This window comes from Neophocaena asiaeorientalis, unplaced genomic scaffold (genome assembly GCF_003031525.2).
Source record: "Neophocaena asiaeorientalis asiaeorientalis breed wild unplaced genomic scaffold, Neophocaena_asiaeorientalis_V1.1 scaffold191, whole genome shotgun sequence".
Classification (NCBI taxonomy): Eukaryota; Metazoa; Chordata; class Mammalia; order Artiodactyla; family Phocoenidae; genus Neophocaena; species Neophocaena asiaeorientalis.
In genome coordinates, this window is record NW_020175105.1 from 1947259 (window position 1) to 1965532 (window position 18274).

The window sequence follows — 18274 nt, forward strand, 5'->3', positions numbered from 1 at the left end:
AGTCTATATCAGAAAAAAAAAAAAAAAAGAGGTCTGATTTTTGAGGTTTCTTTAGCCGCCTTACTGCTGCCCCCTCACTCTCCCGTACAATCCCTTCCTTGCTAATGGAGCAAAGCTTCCGGGTTCCACAGTCTCCCTGCGCCCCCGTCATGGTCTGTAGTGTGTGTCCCCAAATTCCTGTGTTGAAGCCCTAACCCTGTGCGATGTGCCTGGTGCTGGGGCCTTTGGGAGGTGATGGGTAGGATGAGATGGTGAGGGTGGGCCCCCCTAACTTCACCCCCGCAGGGAGGAGAGGCCAGGATGAGAACCTCCCAGGAGGGGAATCTGCAGGCACCTTGACCTCGGACACCCAGCCTCAGCCCCGTGAGAAGTGGATGCGCTACAGCCCGGGGCCTGACATTTAACCACACTCCTGGGAGGGATTTGATGCTGCGCGGCTTCTCGTGTCTGCACAGACAACCTCCCGGCCGGCGAGAACCAGAATCCTGTGCTCAGCTCAAAGCACAAAGGTCACGGGAACTCCAGGGAGGACGAGAGAGGGGAGCTGGGCTTGAGGGACTTATCAGAGAGCTGAGGCCGGAGGCCCAGTACCCCGTGGGCAGGGGCTCTGCACCCTGAGCCCCAGGTCCTGAGATCCCAGGCCCCGGGGTCCTGACTGCAGATGAGAGGGTAGGGCTGTGGGTCTGGCCCTCCTGCCACAGCAGTGAACATGCTTTTAGGCGAGTCCTGGGCAGGGAACACCTCGTCGTGCAAGCATGAAGCCGCAGTGCAGTTTCCTTTGAACTGGAGCTGTCTGCTCCCTTCCAAGTGACTCTTGTGGGGACAACTGTCCTGGGTCCTCCCCACTCCTGTCTGCGGCCCCTGGCACACCCCACACTGAGGCACACTGGCCTCAAAGAGGACGCAGCACCACGCAGCCCATGTTCTCACGTAAAATAAAGGAAACATTTCTTCCACACGTGTGATCTCCCCTCTGCTGAACACAAAATAGTAAGAGTGTGCTTTATTTGGAGCAATTAACTTACTTGAAACCAGCCCCCAGGGGTTCACTTCCTCAACAGTCATGTGACGACTCTCTCACCTAGCAGGGTCTCAGGGTAGGGGTCTAACCTTGTAGGAGAGCAGGACCCCATGGGGCCTTCCTGGGACAGACCCCTCCCCCACGTCCTCTGCTGTGGCTCCTCTCTGAAGTACCCAGATAACAGTATCTGATGCTCGTATTTCCTGAGTTATTTTACCAATGCTAAAACCCTCACCAAATGGAGAAAATTAACTCCCTGATGACCATGACCACATAGCCCCCAGACCTACTGGCGCCTGAGAATTCCCATTACCTCACCATCAACCGATCAGAGAACTGTGCACTAGCTGATGACTTAACCGGGGACTCCCCTCCCTCACCTGGCCTTAAACATGCTCTGCTGAAACCCATCAGGGAGCTCGGGGTTTTTGAGCATTAGCTGTCCAGGACTCCTTGCTTGGCACCTGCAGTAAACACTGCACTTTCCTTCACCACAACCTGGTGTCAGTAGATCGGCTTTACTGCATGTGGGTGAGCGGACCCAAGTCGGTTCGGTGACAAACTGCGGGGCTGGGGGGAAAGCACAGTCACTGCCTTTGGATCCCACACGATCTGGGTTGTAATCCTGGCTCCGTCACTTACTAGCTGTGCGGCCTTATCACCCAACCTCTCTAGGCTTCAGTTGCCTCAGTTATAAAATAGAAATAAAAAAGTTTCTATCCAAGGAAATGGTTGTGAGGATTAGGTGAAACAATTCATATGACTTGCCCTGACGCCCAGTCAGTGTCAAGATTAAATTAGCACCTAGCCCTCCTGTTTTCCGATCTTGGACACAGGCTTACCCCTGGCATGATGATCTTCTCGACGTCCTTAATGATGTCCTCAAATGTTTCTGGCTCCTGAGGAGCAGCAGTGGGGAGCAGGGGGCGCAGGTAGCCAGGCTCCACGTCGGGGTACACCTGGCGCCCCTCGACGCCCTCCAAGTAGTCAGCCACGTAATCCACCATCTCCTTCCCTCTCCTGCGGAACTCATGTGCATTCATGGTGACCGGGCTTCCTCAGAGGCAAAACCTGCACAAAGAGAAAAGAAACCAGTCTGCTAACGTGATGAGGTCTCACTTGGAGCAGGGCAGTTCCAAGCAAGCTGACAGCTGGGGCTGCCTGGGTGGAGACCCAAACACCCTGGAGTCCACCAGACCCCAAGCCGGCAGCAGTCTCCTTCCTTGTCTGGATGGGGTGGAAATGACCCTGGATTTGGAGACGGCAGCAAAGTGCTTATTGTGCTATTCGCCGGCGACTCAGCTGAAGACAATGCCACGTCTCGTTTTTTTCTACCTGCATCCGTGAAATGGACCAGGGCACACATGAATGTCTATGGTCCATCCCAGCTTTAATAACAAGCCTCGGTCCAAGTCCTACCTTGCTCTCTACTAGCTGTGGGACAGAGACTCTCTGAGCCTCTCTCTTTATCTGAGAAGAGCATATGACAGTGTGCTGATCTCTCCGGAAGCTATGAAGGCAATCGCGTGGCCTGAGTACAGCACTCAGACCAGGGCCCGGGCTGCACAACCCCCATCAGTGAGTCTGCTTCTATTATCTTGACTCCATCACCAGATGGAACCGCACCCCTGCATACAACCCGCTTTTCAAAACTCGTGCTTTCTTTCCTCATCACATAACAATGTACAGGTGATCCTGGTGCCCTGTGGTAGTAACATTCTATAAAGTCTCCACGAATTAGCAAACACTGGCCCTTTCCCGGGGAAATATGCAAGGTTACATTCCTGTGCGTTTCTGGTCACTTTTTTTTTTTTTTGTGGTACGCGGGCCTCTCACTGCTGTGGCCTCTCCCATTGCGGAGCACAGGCTCCGGACGCGCAGGCTCGGCGGCCACGGCTCACGGGCCCAGCCACTCCGCGGCATGTGGGATCTTCCCGGACCGGGGCACGAACCCGCGTCCCCTGCATCGGCAGGCGGACTCTAAACCACCCTGCCACCAGGGAAGCCCTCTGGTCACATTTTTGTCAATCAATCAATACATAATCTTTTTTATGTGTTTCTTGTTAAAGACACTTTATTTAATAGGCACTGACTCATGAACTTCGGACTCCTGGCCAACAGCTCTCTGACTCATGAACGAAGCTTATCAGACAAACGTGATTTCTCCCTAAGGCACATCGCAGCCTTCTTGCATGTAGGACCCCTAGAAGGCACTTCAGCACTATATTTGGGGGCCATTTAAAATAGTCAAATAACCAAGAATAACACAAAAATGTGGCACTAAATAGACCCGCTTGTTGAAACAACCAGGCAGAGCATTGCCTTGTTAGATTCTGCTGGGAGCAAGTGCATTTGGGCAACTCAAATGTATCATCCATGAGCGATCACGAAAGCACCACGACTACTGACATGGGGATTATGAATGAATTGTAGCAAAGAGTGACGCCTGCATACAGAAAATCTGGGAATAATAAGCACAGACTGTATTTTCAAAACAGGAAACTTGGACAACACACAGAAAAATATTCAGCAAGAATCCCACCACTCGGGCTTCCCGGGTGGCGCAGCGGTTGAGAGTCCGCCTGCCGATGCGGGGGACGCGGGTTCATGCCCCGGTCCGGGAGGATCCCACATGCCACGGAGCAGCTGGGCCCGTGGGCCATGGCCGCTGGGCCTGCACGTCCGGGGCCTGTGCTCCACAACAGGAGGGGCCACAGCAGTGGGAGGCCCGCGTACCGCAAGGTAAAAAAAAAAAAAAAAGAATCCCACCACTCAAAATTCTGGCACACACCCTTCTAGATTGTTTCTTATATTTATGAGACAATTGTGTGCTAAGCCAGGGATGCATCTCTGAATTCCTCCCATAGTTCAAAACTTCGTAAGTCAAGAGTAATTTTCCTGTGGGAGTAAGCGCTGGGGGGCGATTCTACCTCCACTGTAATTAGCATAAACGCTGATCTTCGTATCATGTTCCCAATGCTTCTTCCATTGCTTCCCACTGTCTGTACTACTTTGCTTTGTTTTTGCTTTGCTTTGCTTTGCTTTGCTTTTTGACGATTTTAATGTTAAACACTCCAAGACAGGTTTTATTCAAGACTATTGCCATAGGGGAGGGAGACTGTCTCCCGATATCACAAGGGCCAGTGGGGATGTATAGCTGACAGGTAGGGTTAGGGAACAGATGGGACAACACTAAGAGCAGCTTGGCTGGGTGTCCAGGTGGAGGAAGGTGATCTGGACTGTATCCCAAGGGTAGAGGCTTCCTCGAGAAACCAACTTCGCGTGATTCTCTGTTACAGCTGGGCTCAACTCACTGAAGTGGGGACCTACTCAGGAAGAGGGTTCATTGGAGCCTGACTGGGTTTGACCAAGGAGGGAGTCTTCATCAAAGGGAGTCAGCTTGACAGTATGTTTCCTCTCTCAGAATTCTCTTCACTGTTCTTTGTTCAGATGTTCTCCATGAACAGCATGGAAGCCATCCCACGGAAGGTTCCAGGTTTCCTCAAGGTCAGTGACTGGACCAAACCCCCATTTCCATATTATTGTTTGGGGGTAGTGAATGCCCCGGTGACAGGGACTGGATACAATATAGGACACAATTCGAAATCATAGCAACGGCGAATGCTAAAATAACAGCATGAGAAAAACCAAAGTGAGTCTTTGAGTTTCCATCGCACCTTTGTGTTTCATAAGCTGCAGGCCAAGAGAGCTTGTCGTTCAAAACATCATGCCCAGATTTTCCAAAGGCTCTTAGTGCAAAGCTGTGAAGCTTTATACATACAGCTTCAGGTTTATAATTCCCTGGGTCTGCAGGCTTCGAAATGAATTTTTCACTTGGAATGACTCTGATTATGTCAAACGTCGCACGTAGAGTGAAACTGGGTCTTACCTCAAATTGAAGTATTTTTAGTTGACTTGATTCAAATTCAACCAAAATTGCATCAAATGGCAGATCTTTTTGCTAGCTTGTTTTTTTCACAAAGCAATTACGAGTATATTTCCCACGCTGATAAATACTTTTCGACTGCACGATTTTTCCCGCTTGCGTGGTGTTTCACGGTGCGAATGTGCTATATTCAGGACGCGCATGACTACTGTTGAACATTTACATCATTTCCGGTTCTCACCTACGTTAGTGGGAAGAGTTGGTGTAGCCCAGTGGCCACCCCTTCATGATCAAGAACTGAAAGGATCTGCCCAGCCTGACAGGGATGCCACTGCAGTAAAAACCTCATTTCCCTCAACTGAAAACAAACACCGTAATAAAGTTCTACCTCAAGTAAATCTTTTTGTGATAATTAGGTAAGTACGTGGGAACGGCTAAGGAGTAGAGGCACAAAATAAGCATTCGACACGTTAGTTGTTAGATTTTCTATAAAGCACTGAAATATACAACCTCATACTTTTATTTTTGCACACTTTATTTTCTGTTAAAATTTTCTTTAAAAAGCATTTATCTTATAATTTCTTTAGAACAAATTATTATAGAGATATGTATTTTAGCGTGTTAAGATTATATGGCCAAACTTGTCCCCAGAACATATTTTTACCAAACTACTCTTCCACAGGGAGTGTGAGAGAACCCTAGCTTTATACTAGGGTTCGAGATACATATTAAGATTTGCCAGTCTGGCAGGCATTCATGATTTCATTTTACTTTGATTAATGAGGTCAAATAGTTTTCTCACACTTCTTTGTATTTCCTTTTTTACGAATTGCTTGTTAATTGCCTTCCTTTCTGCTAGGGTGTTAGATGTTTTCTTATTTAACTGCAAGAGCTCTAATATAATAAATACTTGCACCCTAAGTGTGTGATATATTTTGCAGACATTTTCCTCATTTTTATTTGACCTAGTTTTGCTTTTAATTTTATTCCGACCTATAAGAATTTTAATTTTTATGCAGTCACATCTCAGGATCTGCTTCTTTGTGATTTTTTCCTTGTGTATGACTATTTAAAATGCCTTTTAGAGCAAGTATTCGCGCGACCTGTTTGCCCTATTAAAGGGTAGCACCTGCACTGCACAAGCTGAAGCCTCAGGGGAGGAGCTCTGCAAAAATTAAGAAAGTTGCTTGGGTTCCTGGAGTATCAGCTGCTTCCTTCTAATGGGAATGCAAGAGTCCGATGGCCAAAACGGGATGCCTCGTGAAAAAAAATAAACTGACAGACACACCAACTTGCCCCCCGCAAAGAAATACTACCAAATTGTGAGATAAGACCTAATTATTATTTTCGAATCATTCTGTCATTTATTTGTCAATTCTTTCCCACAAAGACCTTTCCAGAAGGCTTTTGGTGCAAAGCCACAGAGAATCTTGTGTTCATTTTGGAGCTGTTTGATATTTCATGCCTCCAAGCTGGGCAAATATTGGCTGAAAGATGTAGATGATGATAAAGGTTATGACTGATATCTTTCCAGGCCTTGAAACGGCGCCTGTTGACATAATCTGATCGTAGCCTCCGCCAGCAGCTACAGCCACGGTACTTTACGTGCAGCCCCTGTGGGACACGCAAGTGCCTGGTGAGCCCCACCTGCTCGGGGAGGTATGAACCCCACTGCAGGCCCTTGGACCTCCTGGCTGACCTGGGGGGTCATTCATTTTTGTACTTTATCATTCCACTGACATCCTTTGCTAAGTGTTGGCTTCTCCAAGCAGAGTCCTCAACTCTTCATTGTGCTTTCTCAGGACGAATCAGACCCTGGGCCACAGTTAGCGCTATGAATGTTTGCTGAACGAGGAATGAATACATGAATGAGCACATGAACCAGTGAATGAACGGAAAATCTTTTTGTCCTCGGAACGTTTTGTTTCTGACATATGGTATATTAGATCCTACTCTCTACCTTTAAGCCAACAGCCCATCACATACCTGCCACAAAAAAGCCACAGGGGACAATCACGGCTCAAGAACAATGGGCCCCTTCCCCAGGGAATCCTGACCCGCTCCCCTGCCCCCAACCCCGGGCCTCTGGTGTTCAGTTCATGCCGAGCCTCTAACCCTGCAGGCTCAGAACTGACTCAGTTTCCCCAGTCTTGGCCCCGGAAGTTCATCTTGGATTTGGGCTTCCCTCTGCTCTGGCCCCAGCAGTCCCCGTGGTCCTGGCTGGAAATATCCCCCTTTCCGGACCCCTGGAACCCTACCTTTGCCACAGGTGTTTGGCAAGAACCCAGCCCAGGCTCTGGCTGATGCTTCCCTGGCAGTGGAGGTGGTGGGACTGGTGCCCATGGCCTCAGTGCAGAGCTTGTGTGCGGACTGCACACCAGCACTGTCAGCACAGGGCCAGCCACGCCCAGTGTATGAGGGTCTGAGTGAGGCCACCCCTCCGGGGGCCCAGAGGACCAGAATCAAGATGCTTTGTGCCTGCCCACGGTCCTGCCTATCGGTACAGACAAGCGCTGCTCTTGTTTCAAACCCTGGGACATTGGGCCCTTCGCTCAACATTTCCTGCTTTCCCTTCTCTATCTGGATAAAAAGAGGTGTTTACATTTTCTTTTTACGCTATTCCAGGAAAAATAAACTGTAATTTATGTTTCAGAAAACACTTCTCGCTCTGGGACTGTGAGGCCTTGTCTCTTGTTTTTAACCTCAGGCACATAAGTTATCAATCCAGGCGCAAAACGAAATTGGCTGAGTTTCCCCTGAATCGACTGGTTTCTTGATGAACACATTCTCTGTGGGCACAAAGAGCATAAATAAACCCAACGGGAGAAACGTTTCTAACCGGGATGGTCAGGAAGTGTCTAACAATGAGAGCTTTCTAACAAGGATGGCAGTCTGGGGCTTCCCTGGTGGCGCGGTGGTTGAGAGTCCGCCTGCCGATGCAGGGGACACGGGTTCGCGCCGCGGTCCGGGAAGATCCCACATGCCGCGGAGCGGCTGGGCCCGTGAGCCATGGCCGCTGAGCCTGCGCGTCCGGAGCCTGTGCTCCGCAACGGGAGAGGCCACAGCAGGGAGAGGCCCGCGTACCGGGGGGGGAAAAAAAAAAAAAAAAGACAGTCTGTTAACTTGCCTCAAAACAAACAAACAAACAAACAAAAACCCCACTCCTCTAAGATCTTTTGTCCCTCTTAAGACTCTAGTTAACAGCGAGGTCTTTAGGACCCTTAGGGACAAGGGTACCCGGGTCATTTGTGCAAAGCTGCAACTTGGTCAGCCTTGCCCAGAAGGAGCTGGTACCGCAGAGGAGACAGCCAGCGTCACAAAGGAGGTGGATACCTCTGCCCTTCAACCTCCCACCAGAGCCTCCCGTTGGCAAAAGGCTACCAGGATCCAGGTGTCCTGGGAGCCGGGGAAACACAGCCTGTGGGGGCCTGAGGGTGGGGCAGGGAGAGATAGGAATAGAGACCCAAACGGGCTACCCTAACTCACTGCATGCGTTATTACGTCTGTGCTATTGCTACCTTCATTTTACAGGAGGAAGAGGTGTTTAGGCTCTTCCCAGGTGTGAAGCCAGTGGTGGCAGAGCTGAGGCAGAGCCCATGTGTCCTGCCAAGCAGTCTGTTCCTTAAGCCAAGGTGCTGCCACTTGTCACTGCAATCGTTAGCCCGGTACCTCGTAGAACACACGGGCACGCACACGTACACTTACCACTTTCTTCCACTCATACAGTTGCTTTACCTAAACTGCGGTGTTCTCGTTGAAATACAGGCTCTCTCACTGGTTTAAAAAATGGTCAGCATTACGAGAAATAAGTGCTGGAGAGGGTGTGGAGAAAAGGGAGCCCTCCTATACTGTTGGTGGGAGTGTAAATGGCTGCAGCCACTATGGAGAACAGTATGGAGGGTCCTCAGAAAACTAAACATAGAACTTCCATATGATCCAGCAATCCCACTCCTGGACATATTTCCAGACAGATCTCTAATTCAAAAAGATACGTGCACCCCTATGTTCATAGCAGCACTATTTACAACATCCAAGACATGGAAGTAACCTAAGTGTCCGTCGACAGATGAAAAGATAAAGAGGATGTGGTACACAGCTACAGTGGAATATTACTCAGCCATGAAAAAGAATGAAATAATGTCATTTGCAGCATCGTGGATGGACCTAGATATTATCACACGAAGTGAAGTAAGTCACACAGAGAAAGACAAATATCACATATTGTAACCGAAAGTGGGGTCCAGCTGCTCACCACTCAAAAGCCAATAACGAGGCCAGGTTGGTGGAAAGCGAAGTTTGCTTTATTTTGCATGCCAGCAACCGGGCGGCTGGGGTGGGGGGAAAGTCAGCTGTCCAAAGGCTGACTCCCTCCCTCCTACAACCAGTGGGCAAGAGCTTTTATAGGTTGAGGGAGCGGGCTACGTGCAGAAACAGCACAGGCAGCTCTGACGGGCATCTTGAAATTGGTCATCGGTGGCCTGACCAGTGTCATCCTGACTGTTTTAGGTAGAGTTAAGCTTCAGTTCCAGGGTCGGTTTGTTTTCATTCCTTTGAGGCCAATTCTCGGAATTGTGGCAGCTTATGTCATGGCTACAGCCTGGTCATCACGTAGTTAACTTCTTCCACCTGGTGGAGGTTTCAGTATCTATAAGACGGCTCGCGGGACATGGCTCAGAATTGTATATAGCCCTTTTAGGCCTTAAGGAGGAACTAAAAGTCCTTGACTATGCTTAATGACTAAATTATTATGATTTGGTCTCCTTTGTTTTCCTCTGTTTCTGCATTTTCTCACTTCTCTGATTAAACTTACCCTTTGCCTAAAGTTTTTCCCCAGACAAAAGTCAGGCTAAGGACGTGGGGCAAGGACCGTAGGGTCCTGTTCCATTTCAATATCACTTGTATGTGGAACCTTAAAAAACGATACAAGTAAACTTATCGATGAAACAGAAACAGACTCACAGACATAGAGAACAGACTCGTGGTTGCCAAGGGGGAGGGGGGTGGGAGGGATGGACTGGGAGTTTGGGATGAGCACATGCAAACTATTATATACAGAATGGATAAACACCAGGGCCTACTGTATGGCATAGGGAACTATATTCAATATCCTGTAATAAACCACAACGGAAAAGAATATTTTTTAAAAAGAAGGTATATATGTGTATAACTGAGTCACTTTGCTGTACAGCAGAAATTAATACAACATGGCAAGTCAACTGTAGCTCAATACAATTTTTTTTTAAATGGTCAACATTTATATTAACTTACACGCACCAAGTGCTATGTCAACTCTTTGCATGTGCTCTAATTAATCTTCATGACAACTTTATGGGGACTATTATCACCCCCTGAACAAATGATAAAGGCTGAGGCTCAGAGAAGCAGGACCCAGCGCTCTGACCTCCGACCTGCCACGTCCTGAATGCACCGGACTCAAACACAGGCGCAGTGCACCTCCAACAGCTTTGGGGTTTCCTGAAAAAAAGTAGGACTAACCCTCCAGATTAGAAACTTGAAAAACAGGTTTCTCCCTGAGCCTCCAGGAATGACTTCCCAGATGCTCCCTAGAGGCCACCTCCACAGGAGAGGCCACCTCCACGGGCGCCTCCCTTGCTCCCGACAAATGGTAACTAGGAAGAAAAGGGGCTCGCAACATTTTGTGAGGTGTGTGCCCGTGGCCGGGCCAGCTGGCTTCCGAGCCTCCATCTTCTATTGGTAAAATGACCATAACACTAAGTACTACAGAGAATTCTAAATAGGGTACAAAATCACTTATATGGTTGGCGGTCCATGCCATGGCAGCATCTCTAGGGAGTTTGCTGTCCGAGGGGAAATCTCACAGAAGCCTGAGCGGACAGGCAGTGGGTTTTCCCCGGTCAGGGCTGGACACCCAGGAAGCACCTCCTCTCCGGCCAGCTGGGTCTGGATTACAGAGGTTCTCTGCTACACTTTCAAAACAAGATTCTTCCACACTGCAATCCTCAGCCAGTGACCTTCCTCCCAGCAGCCTAGAAAGAACAGGGGTTAAGGTCAGAGCGAACAGGCTCGAGCCCTGGCTCTGCTGCAAGAGGCTGGGCTGCTGTCGGCTGCCTCCGTGGCCTCTGGAGTCTCAGTTCAGCCCCTTGTAACGGAGCAGTGAGATGCTGCAGGCAGGAGCCCCTAAGGACTGTAAAGCTGTCTGTGTCTGGCGTCTGTGGATACTGATGTGAGGAAAGAAGCAGGTCGGATCATCGTCAGGACAGACAGAGCACTAGGGCAGCAGGAGAGAATCGGGGGACGCGGAGGGTGGAGGCCCACCCTGGACCCAGATCAAACTTCAAGGGGAAAGCCTTGTTCCTCTGATGTGCCAGGAACTTTGCGTCTGTTTCCGATCCGGTCCCTGATTAATAGACAATCGTCATCTCAGTATTTTCCTGGCCAACAGTTCTCCATGGGGTGGAGCCATGAAGAAATTTATACCATGATTTTCAATTTTACTCTCGTGGGAAGATACGACTATTTCCACTCACGTCCCTGCAAATGGATTGTGATGGATTATATAAAGCTGGCTGAAAAATTCACAACTTCAGCAATTTCAAAAGTTGATAAATATTAGTGACATTAAACTAGTTGATATCATTCCAGTTTACCCCTGAGCTCAGACCATTCCAACAGCTGGCATCAGGCTATGTGTATCATCCGGTAGCCTCTTTTCACTTATTTTCCCCATAACCCACTGTGCATAGTTACGTTGATATCGTGCATATATGACCGGTTTCGCAGGGTCACCGCCCGCGGGGATTGAGGGCCACTGGCTGTTGCGGACAGCACTGCTGAGGGGAACATGGCCGTGTGCTCCCCGTCACGGCGCTTGTCACTTTATCCCCCTATTGACTTCGTCCCTCAAATATACTAAGTCCCCAGTGGAATCCAGAGGTGCGAGTTTCACGGTTCTTTTGCGTGTTGCCAAATTTCTTTCCAGAAAAACCAGAATGATACAGAAATGTCACCCACCGTCAGGCTGGGCAGGCACGACAAACACCCCCTCTCTGCTAGCTTTTATCATTCGCTCACAGTTTCAATTTAAGCTTAAAATTGTATCACTTTTATCATTTTCACTCATGTTTGCTCTCCTACAACATTTACATAAGAATGATCAGTAATTTTAATTTGAACTTTCCTCCTCTGTTTCCATTTTAATTTGGTGTCAGACTAGACCTCCTCCCCCTTACTTTATTTCCTCTTTCTTTTCCTCAATCCTCTCCCCCCTTTCTCTCATTGAAGTCACATTAATCGTTGATAAAAGGTGACAACCATCTGCCTTTTCTATAGACTTGAGACTATTAATCGGTGTCCTAGTCGGTTGCTTCTTTCCACGACAGCCGGGATGCCCCGTGACTACGACACGTACGACACAGTGAGAGTAAACACAGGACACCTGCCGCTGTGCATCTAGGCAACATCTCTAGCGCATGCTTTGGGGAGTCTCCGCTTTTTTTCACCAGTCAGCTCAGCAGTAAATACTGACTCCTGGATTCACTGTGAACACTTACCCCTGTGGCATGACTGCAGGCCTGTCACCCACATGGCTAAGAAGCCAGCATCTGAGGCTTCCCCCAGGCCAAATCCCGAGAACACTTGGACCTTGGTGGCCACATCCGACGGTCCAAGAAACCAAATGAATCAGTGTCACCTGACCTTGTGCTAAGCTTGCCGTATGCCTTGTGCCCTTTACACTCTCATCACCCCTGCCAGTATTATTACTGCTGTTTCACCAAGGCTCTGAGGGGTTGGTGCCCCGACGGAGGCCAGAGAACCAGTAATGCGAACAGCGGTGCCGGCATTTCTGACTCTGAAGCCAGCCTCCCCCTAACCCCCGTGGCCGGGCATCCAGGGCTCACCCAGGATGCCTGCCACCTGTGCCCTCACACGGCCCAAGGGGTCAGAGCCCACAGACCCCAGGGCCCCTGTCTGGGCTGGGGAGGCAGTGCCTGGCACCCAGAGTGTGGTCGGGGTCCCACCTGATCATCACACCCAGAAGAGGATGCTCCAGGTGCGGGCACCAGGCCCCCGCCTGGGCTGATCCCCACGCAAACGGAAACAGGCAGAAGCTGAACAACCCAGGAGCAGCGCTGCTGCCCCAGTTCCTCCAAACCCTGACAAATGCCAGATGGTGACCGTCCACAGTGCCTGGGGGTAACCCTTCATCTCTGTTCTCTCTGTCTTCACAGCTGCTCTGCAAAGAAGCAAAATTATGCCCACTCTAGAGATGAGGAAACAGGCTCAGGGAAGCAGGGGCTGGACCAAGCCACACAGCTCAGGAAAGGTTTCACACGTGGGTCTGTGCACTCAGAAGACCGGACCACTTCCCTTTGGCCTGGGGTCCCCCACGACCATCGCTCACAGGGAGCCTAGCCGCTCGGAGAATGCAGGGGGATTTGAGCTTTTCCTCGGAGGCCGTGTGCCAATTCGCTGCCCCTGTACGCCCCGAGCATCCTCCTGCAGAAATGCCGACGAGGCCCAGAGAAACCTCGGGACCGCTCTTTTAAAATATCAAGGGAGTCTAATTTTCCTGGGGTCTCTCCCCAAACTTACCACCAGACTCAGATGGAGAGTTAACAGGGTAAAACCTTCAGAATAAACAACAGCCTGAAGAGGGGGAAATATGTAAATAACAACCCCCCCCAGCAATTCAGTTGAACCTGTGAAGGTTTAAATGGGTTTTCTCTTATTTTCATTATTTTAAGCAAACTGGCATTGTGCAGCAGCCCGCCTGCCACGGGCCCAGGAGAGACAGAAAAGCCTGCTGTGAATGTCATGATTTTTTTCTCTTTCAGATACACCCAGATGCCCCTCATCTTGCCTATGTGTTCACTGTTCCAGGGTGACCACTGCCCTGGCCACTCTTTATGCCGCAATTGTCCCCTTTGTTTTGGTTCTGCCTCAGAAGGAAAATACTGCTGATTTAAATGAGAAACCAACTGTAAAGACCCAAGTCTTGGAACCCTTCAGAGAAATACGACGAAGGGGAAAACCCAAGCCACCTGCTTGAATTTCCCTTGGAAACTGGAGGAAACAACATACTCGGGGCAGATGGACCCCTCTCCCACTTTCCCACCTGCAGTTTACTTGCTGATTAATAATGTAGGTCCCATTAGTGACCACCTACTGTGTGCTCAGCCTTCGTAAACATCAGACCCAATTGATTTTTACAAGCAGCGTGCAGGAGGATGTCCTTCACGGCAGAGGACGAGAGGGGTCCATCTTCTCCCCCGACCCCCGCCATCTCCCGGCCTCTGTGGGCTCCAGATACACCATGAACCAGCCTGGAAAAGAATTTCCACTCGCTCTCTTACGTTGCTATTATGGCTCAGAGATCATGGGCTAAAAAACCCTCAGAAGTTTCTGATTCTTTACCTGACTTGTCACTTGGACACGACACACACAAAAGCAGGTGATTTAGGTTGACACCTCTTTTCTCAGAAAGTTCCTCCAGTGTGCCACACCCGCACAGCGCTGGATGCTCACCCCTCCCCGCTGGCCTGAGGAGACCCACCCAGATGCAATCAACAGGTGAACCTCCTGTCCCCAAAGTCCCCACACCGGAGGGGCGCTGCCACCAGGAGCTGGCTTCCCCCACGAGTCTGGTCCCCCAGGCTCTGAGGACAAAAGAGCGGTACTCACAGGCAGCCCGAGGTGCTCCTTCTCTGCCTGTCTCTCTCTCTCTCCTCCTCGGTGACAGTTAAAAGGCACAGAGGCTGCGATTGCCATTTAAGTAGACAGAGTGTCCGCCTCCCCAAAGCCAATCAGAGCGGCTTGCTCGGCTTATTTACCCGGCAGCACGTCCCACCCCCGCCCTCCTGCTTCCCATCCTCCACAGGACGTGAGGGTCAGGCCGGGCAGAGCAGGGCCCAGAGACGGTGGAGCCTGCGGGGGCTGCGGGCCTAGAAGACAAGGGAAAGGGGCTCTGTGCCACACCCAGGCTGGGGCCAGTTCTCCTGGGGTCTCTCCAGGTAACCTCTGAGCAGCGGAAGGCTCCAGGCTCTTTCATGGGCTGAAGAAGGGCTGGCCTGGGCAAGGCAAGCGAGGAGACTCGCTCTGTGCCAGCGCTGGGCCACGAACGTTGTACCCGTACCCGCTCGGGGCCACTGGGACCTGCTGTGCCGTGCAGGAGGCTGACCTGACCGCAGGAGGCTCCGAGTGCCAAGCCCACGAGCCCAGGCAGAGAGAGAAGCAGAGGCGCGCAAGGATTTGAATCCAGGTTCACCGGATTCAGAGACCCCGTTCCCTGAAGCCGACCAGCATTCAAAACACAGATTTCCTCAAACCTGGACTTGGGCTTCCCTTCTCAGCCACCTGGCTGGGCAGGCTGACCCGGGGCTCAGAGCCTGGAAAGGGGACCTGCAGGGAGCCCCTCCAGGCCAGCAGGGCACGCAGATTCCCCTGCTTCCAACACTTACACTCACCCTGGACACACACACACACACACACCACAGGGCACATACACACATGCCATACACACGTACACACAAGGCACACACCGACACACAACACAGTTTCAGGGCCTGCGGCACAGCCACGAGCTGGGAACTTGCCACGGAAAGCCATTCCCCCCTGGCTTTAACGAAGCAGCAGCTCTTCAAAGGAGTATCTGCCCTTTGAAGCATCTGTGGAGCTGGCAGGGGCTGAGGCCTCCGCGACCGGTGGGCGGGGTCTGCGGGGACCCAGGGGCGCCCCGCGCAGCTCTTCCCTCCCTCCACCCAGCGAGGACCGCAGGCTGGTGCGGGGATCAGGCCCTTCCGTGCGGGGCCGACCGAGCTCCGAACCACGTCGCCGGGGGCCGCAGAGGACCGCTCACCCCCCAGCACCGCTCTGCTGGACGAGAGGCCGGGGAGGGAGGGGGCGAGGTTGCATGGCTGGCCAGAGCTGGGCCGGGCGCTGTGCCTGCGCAGGGCTCCAGCGGGTTCTGGACGCGGTGCCCGCGGCGCGGGGCCCCTGACCCGGCACAGCGCCTGGCCCAGCGCAGACCCTAGGTGAACCCTGCATCTTTCGTGGAGGCTGTGCAGAGGGGGTAGAGGTGTGATGATGGAACCCTGAGAGAGGGGGCTGTGAGAGAAGAATGGAACTTTCCGTTTTGTAAGGAGTGACAGTGATAATAATTAGCATTTCTAAAGGTTCTTTTTCAGGCATTCTTACCACAGGATCACTCAGACCCTCACAGCACTCACCACAAGGTAGATTATCGTCGTCCGCAGTTTACAGATGAGGAAACGCAAGCCCAGAGGGGTTTGCCCAAGGTCACACAGCTAGCACGTGGCTGAGCAGCGCGTCCCTCACCAGGTCAGCTGGCCCCCGTGCCGGCACTGCCAGGTGAGCTTGCTGTGTGGCATCCAGGGTCGGAGGCAGATGGTGAAAGAATAAGCAGAGAGAAAGCCACAGTGGCCAGCTGTGACGAGGGCTGCAGAGCCAAGCCTGTGAAGAGGGAGCAGCCCAGAGGGGAGCCCGCAGCTCAGGGCCCGACTGCCCTTGGGGGGACATCCAGTCCTTGAAGGGTCTGGGGCAGAGCACTGACGTGCCTGAGGGCTTAAAAGTCACGCCAGCTGTTGCTTGGAGAGCAAATTGCAGGGGAGAGAACAGACAGATTTGAGATTTATCTGGAAGTAGAAACAAGGAGATGTGAAGTGGTCTGAAGATGCGGCACAGGGCTGAGACATCAGCCTGCAGGTTCCGGCTTGGACCTGCCTCCCGGACCTGCTGTGTGACTGTGGACAGCTGCTTCCCCATCCCAGGGACAGTGACAAGCTCTGACTTAGGAACAGGACATCAGGAATGGACCTAGCAAAACCTTACAAAGGGTCTGCAAGACTTGCATGAAGAGACTTATAAAAGCCCATGGGAGGACATTAAAGAAGAGCTGGATAAATGGAAATAAATGGCCAGTCATGGATAAAGAACCCGGTACCATAAACATTGCCATTTCCCTCACACTGATGAACAGATTCAGTACTATTTTCATCAAAATCCCAAATATGAACGGAGAAGCCAAAGTCTGAGAACGAACAGCATGTGCTTGAGAAAGAAGAATATTGCAGTCTCGCTCTATACTTATGAGACAGATGAAGCTGTGAAAATGTAACAGTTCTGATGCAAGGATAGACATCTGGCCAATCCAACAGAACAGATAGCCTAGAAAAAAAATCCCACAAAAGATTTGGAAAATGGACATATGTGGAATCACAGAACCAGTGAGGAAGAATAAACTATTAAATGGTGCTAGAACAACTGGCTGGCTACTTGGAAAAAACATGATCTTGAATCTGTTTCTCACCCTATATACAAAAAGAAATTCCTGATAGGTTAAATCCTTAACTGTGAAAGGCAAACTTCTTAGGACAACGGAGAAGTATATTTTTATTACTGTGGAGAGGAAGGATTTCTGAAATGATTCACTTAATCAGCTAACCATAAGAGACTGACAAATCTGACTACATTATTGTTAAGAATATCTGTTCTTCCAACTGTGGAAACTAGAAAGACAACTTCCAGGGTAGAGGAAGGGATTTGAAATGCATATCGCTAATTATGAGTTAAGCTCTATAATATAAAAAGACCTTTTCAATAAGAAAAAGATAATTCAGTAGAAATACAAGCATTTATCAGAAATGGAAAGGAGTCTCATAAATATGTGAAAAAGTGATTTTTCTTGTTAGCAATCAAAGAAGATAACCGTTTATTGCCAACGTATGAAATTGCGATGGATTCTGTAGGTTTGATCTTTTTTTCTGGCCACCTAGCTACATTCTCTTAGAACTTTTAATAACTTATCTGTTGACTCAGGTGGGTTTCAACGTAAACAGTAGTATCCTTAGTGAATTGTGAAAATGTTGTTCTTTCTAGTCCCTTTACTTATTTATTTTTCTTGCCTTATTGCACTGTCTAGGACTGTGCTGTCCAGCATCAGAGCCATGAACCACATCTGACTATTGAGCCCTTGAGATGCAGCTAGTGCTACTGAGGAAATGAATACGTCAGTTAATGTTATTTAATAATTTAACTTTAAATCTAAAAACTGAAGCAGTGTGGAAATCTTCCCCATTACATAATTTGAGTGCAGGACTACATTTTACTTTGTTGTATGACACAATATAGGCTATTGTAGTGCACATGTATTTTTGATTTTGTTAACGTGGCTGCTAGAAAACTTAGCATTTAAAATTCTGTACGTGCCCGGCACTGTTCTAGGGCCTCTGGGACAGTGGTGATGGAGGTAGTGAAAGTCTCATCTCATTGACTGTAGAAGGGATCTTCCAATACTCACTATTCACAACAGGGTTTTATTGGGTACTCTTTATTAAAAAGTTTCTTCTATTCCTATTTGTATAATAAAT

General features: G+C 50.0%; 1 protein-coding gene across 1 annotated transcript in view; it reads right to left on the reverse strand.

The window, feature by feature from the left end:
* DDC (dopa decarboxylase) overlaps window positions 1–18274 on the reverse strand; it is a 77659-nt gene that overhangs the window by 56369 nt on the left and 3016 nt on the right. Inside the window, exon 2 of the mRNA XM_024764364.1 lies at window positions 1864–2092. Coding sequence (XP_024620132.1) covers window positions 1864–2064 — 201 coding nt within the window. The 5' untranslated portion in view covers window positions 2065–2092. The remainder of the gene's footprint in view (window positions 1–1863; window positions 2093–18274) is intronic.